We start from the raw sequence: 4,772 nt of genomic DNA, 5'->3' as shown, positions 1-4,772 counted from the left end.
TGGGCTAACCCGTCATCAGCCCCCACTTATAAAATTTTCTGGCCAAAAATCATTCAGGCTAATAGATATTCGTTAGATCCGGTAAGATCAAGTGGTTTTAACGTTAGATCTCACATCATTTCAGAGATATTCCACATACAAATACAGATATTGGGTGTACATATGGACGGGTTGGCCCTCCCTTATCTTTTTTTTTGGGCCAAAAATCATTCAGGCTAATAGATATTCGTTAGATCCGGTAAGATCAAGTGGTTTTAACGTTAGATCTCACATAATTTTCGAGATATTCCTCATAAAAAAAATGATTTTAGGTGGTACATATAGATGGACATATGGACGGGCTGGCCCCCCTTATCAAATTTTCTGGGCAAAAATCATTCCGGCTAATAGATCTTCGTTAGATCCGGTAAGATCAAGTGGTTTTAATGTTAGATCTCACATAATTTCCAAGACATTCCACATAAAAAAAAATAGATTTTAGGTGGTACATATGGACGGGTTGGCCCCCCCTTATCAAATTTTCTGGCCAAAAATCATTCAGGCTAATAGATATTCGGCTAGAATAAGGCTTACCTATAGGTAGTGGAAATATCTCCTAAACGTGCGCCGTTTAGGAGTTATTCCACTTGTAGTCCACCGCAAATGTTAACGGTGCATGCGTGGGGAAGAAACTAAACTTAAGCCTCGTACACACGCTCGGTTTTCTCAGCAAGAACCAGCAAGAAAACTGCTGGTAGAGCTTTTTTGCCGAGTAAACCGAGCGTGTGTTTCTCGTCAAGAAAACTGCCCAGAATCTAGACGAGAAAAATAGAGAACCTGCTCTCTCGTCGTGAGATTCTCTGCAGTGTTTTCCTGCCCAGAAACCCGAGCGTGTGTATACTTACCTCTCCATGGAAACCCGCCCATGCTCGAAATGACTTTGACGCATGCGTGTTAGCTTCCAAGGCATAGGCAGGGTGAAGCAAGATGGTGGCAACGGCATCGAATGTGACGAGCGCATGCTCGTCGTAGTCGATGACGTCACCGCGTTCGTGCCATTCAATAGAACGGCGGTTCTTTTGAATGATGTCTGTACACTCGGCCGGCAAGAGATTCTTGCCAGGAATCTCTTTAGGAAAAACAATGTTTTCCATGTGTACAGGACTTAAGTGCCGTTTCTTCCCTAGCCTGTGCTGTGAATTGCAGCTCTCGGGCGCATGCGTGGGAGTGACATCATGCAGCTCCGGCGAATCACAGCGCCAGAGTCCGCAGCCCGGAAGTAAGAGGAGACAGAAGATGGACGCTTCCTGCAGTGGGGACATCGCTGGATTCTTTTGCAAGTAAGGCTGCATTCACACCTAGGCGTTGGCGTTACCAGGCGTTTTTACGCGCGTTTTTTTCGCGCGTTTTGGTGCACGTTTGCGCGCGTTTGTGCGCGTTTGCGCGCGTTTGAGCAGAGCGACGTCCAGCGTTTTTTTTTTTTTTTTTGACCAATAGTAAAATAGATCACCTCTGTCATCATTTGTTGCTATGTGAAAGTTTTTTTTTTCCTCTTCCTGGGTGATAATTCCTCTTCCGGGTCATCCTTGTGCTTCTGACTCCATTGTGAAAATGAGTGATGACGAGATGGCTTTGTTCATGGCAGCAGCCACTGCTAGCCAATATCTTGTAAACGAGAGGCAGAGAAAAAGGAAGAGGCAACGCAGATTTTGGATACACCCCGTCATTGCTGATCGGGAAGAAAGAGGGCAATTTTGGGTGATGTACCAAGACCTCCGTGACCATGAAGACAAATTTCTGGACTACACCAGAATGTCCATAAAAAGGTTAGTAAAAAATGATCTGGAATCATTTATTTTTTACATTGTACCATTTGGGTTGCCACCTTTTCTTCAAGTCAAACATGTACACTTCTGCGGTGCACAACTATTTTTTTTAATACTATGAACTATACATATATTTTGTTAGTATTTAACATTTCTAATCATATGAATATAATAAAAATAGTCCCCTTTCCATTGCAGTGCACAGAGTTCCCCCTTTACATTAGAGTCCACAGAGTTCCCCCTTTACATTAGAGTCCACAAAGTTCCCCCTTTACATTACAGTGCACAGAGTCCCCCTTTACATTACAGTGCACAGAGTCCCCCTTTACATTACAGTGCACAGAATCCCCCTTTACATTACAGTGCACAGAGTCCCCCTTTACATCACAGTCACCCTTTTGCATCTCAACTCCCAGATTTCCCTTTCACTGTATGGGTTAACCAACATAATCTGATTGAAGCGAGACCTCAAGATACTCAGACATAAGGGATGCTCTGTGAACCATGATCTAAGGGGGAAACCGAGATCTCTGATGTACGGAGAGGACTCCAATGTGAGAACTCTGATTTTTCCTAGTGTACTCACCAAGAGGCAGGATAGAGAAAGGGGGTGGGTGCTTCTGTTAGACAGCGATGGAGGGTGAGCTCACTCACCCCTTGGCAGATAGCACATCTCATCCTGGTATATCTGTGGCTGCTGGGTTGTAAGTTTTCATCCCCTGCAGCCATTAACCCTGCCGGAAATCCATATTCTGGTCAGAAAAATCTGTCAGAGTGTCAGGCAGTCTGAAACCCGGACACATGATTCCAAACCCGAACTGTTCTGGCGAATCCCGGAAAGGTGGCAACCCTAGTACCAATCCATTGCCAATTTTAAATTTCATTTTCCTTTACAGCTTTGATGAGTTGCTGGAATTGTTGATCAACAGATTGCAGAGGATGGACACCTACTTCCGCAACTGTATCCCCCCTGTGGAGCGACTTATCATAACACTGAGGTAATTTTTATTTAGCGCTTTGAATGTAATACACTCTATTATATATATATATATATATATATATATATATATGTGTAATAAAAACCAAACAAAAATTCTGTAGGAACAAAATTATTTTAATATTTTAATCAACCAAAACATTGGGTCTTTTTTTTTTTATTAGGAAAATATACACAAAGTGCACAAATACACAAAATATACAAAAATGTTTTATACATATTCCTTATTTACAATTGCTGTAAATTTGGGGAGGAGTCCTCTTCCCCGTGCGGTGACATGGCGACCGACAGTGCGTGGGCAAAAGGGGGCCAAGTGGAGGTGGTGCTGTCTTCCCCTGACCAATTGGAAGGTGGTGTTGCTTGTGGTGGTGGTGGTGTTCGTGTTGGGGCATTCCTGAAAGTCGATTGTCTCGGTCGATGTGGGTAATGTGATGTAGGTGTAGTCGTTAACGCAGGGTAAGTAGAAGGTGGTGGGTGGTAAGAAGAAAGTGTTGTAGGAGGCAGAGTACTGTATGTGACAGGTGGTGTTGAGAGATGAGGAAAAGGAGAATGAGGGTGGTAAGAAGAAGGTTGTGTATAAGGAAAAGGATTCAGAGAAGTGTGAGTGGAAGGTGTTGGCACAGGAGGTAAATGAGATAGAGTGGTGGTGAAAGGATGGTGCGCAGAAGTCGGTGGTGGTGTTGGTCGAGGAGGTTGGTCGGAAAGCTGTGGTCCTGTCCAAAGGGTAACGGGTGGTGGGGAGAAATGGGTCGTGGGTGGTGTTGGGACATGCTCGGTCCGTTTATTGGCATATGGGCCATAGGGTGGTGGTGGTTCGGATAAATCGTCAGCTTCTGTCGGGGGTATAAATGTCGAGATGTATCTAGCCGTACAGGACAGCACCACCGCTTGCAGATTTGGGGGAACTTTATCGATTAGTTCCCCCAGACATTTTGCTACATTTTGGCCATACGATCTATTGCTCATCCGGTCAGACATGTTGGTCATAATGTCCAACATACGATCCAGGGCTGGATCCGGAGCAGGAGCCCTCCTACGCAGAGCACGCGGAGGTCCAATATGCGCAATGTTAACTGGGGGCTGCTCTGCAAGTGGTCTTGTTGCATTAGAATTTGATGCCTCGGAGTGCTGCGGTTCCGGCTCCAGAGTAGCCATCGCTTGATCCCCCGATGCCACGCTCTCTCTGTCCCCTCTCTCTGCCACGCTCTCTCTGTCCCCTCTCTCTGCCACGCTCTCTCTGTCTACTACAGCTGTGGCAGCCTCGTCCCAGCAGCTTTCAGTACTGAAAAAAGAAATCATGTATTAAAAAATAATTTTAAAACATTTGGTTTACCGAGCAAAGTACAGATAATGGTTTACCTCCCCAAATCCAGCACCGGTCTCAGAAACTCCAATTCCTTTGCGTGAACGTATTCTCTCACCGAACATGCTCCACTCCCACTTCGCCGCTGCTCCCGCTGTGCCTTCAGCTGGCGAGCGTAGGCGTCCCTTATACTCTTCCATCTGAGTTTTAGAATTTTCACTGTAAAAAATAAAATAAAATAATATATATTATTTTCTTTGTAGGTATCTATCAACTGGACAATCGATTGCAAGTCTGCATTACTCGTTTCGTATTGGAAGATCTACTGCCAGTTATATAATTCTGGACACCTGCAGTGCCATTTGGGAAGTCCTGAAACCCATTGTGTTTAAAAAACCGGCAGCAGAGGACTGGGAAAAAATTTCCCAAGTATTCTGGGAACGCTGTAACTTTCCGAATTGTCTAGGAGCGATCGATGGGAAACACATCAGGATTGTTAAGCCCATGGCTAGTGGGAGCCAGTATTTCAATTATAAGAAATACTTTTCATTCGTCTTAATGGCTGTGGCTGATGCCAATTATTGCTTTACCTATATTGACATTGGTTCCTATGGAAGTAGTGCAGACTCTGCGATTTTTGGGAACTCCTCTTTTGGGCAATTACTTC

At 44.6% G+C, this 4,772-nt stretch overlaps 1 protein-coding gene across 1 annotated transcript; it reads right to left on the bottom strand.

Moving 5' to 3' along the window:
* Nucleotides 1–3,004: 3,004 nt before the first annotated feature.
* On the bottom strand, nucleotides 3,005–4,421 carry LOC120926852 (extensin-like). The gene is made up of 2 exons (XM_040337120.1): nucleotides 4,162–4,421; nucleotides 3,005–4,084 (listed from the first exon to the last, which is right to left on the bottom strand). Exon 2 carries the CDS (start codon nucleotides 3,955–3,957, stop codon nucleotides 3,031–3,033), a length of 927 nt encoding a protein of 308 aa, XP_040193054.1. The 5' UTR covers nucleotides 3,958–4,084; nucleotides 4,162–4,421; the 3' UTR covers nucleotides 3,005–3,030.
* Between the last annotated feature and the right edge of the window lie 351 nt (nucleotides 4,422–4,772).

The sequence above is a fragment of the Rana temporaria genome, chromosome 1, assembly GCF_905171775.1.
Source record: "Rana temporaria chromosome 1, aRanTem1.1, whole genome shotgun sequence".
NCBI lineage: Eukaryota > Metazoa > Chordata > Amphibia > Anura > Ranidae > Rana > Rana temporaria.
This window is presented reverse-complemented; position numbering and strand designations above follow the sequence as displayed.

Excerpts from the sequence above, each read along its gene's own strand:
- LOC120926852 (XM_040337120.1), bottom strand. The coding sequence starts at position 3,957 with ATGGCTACTCTGGAGCCGGAACCGCAGCACTCCGAGGCATCAAATTCT.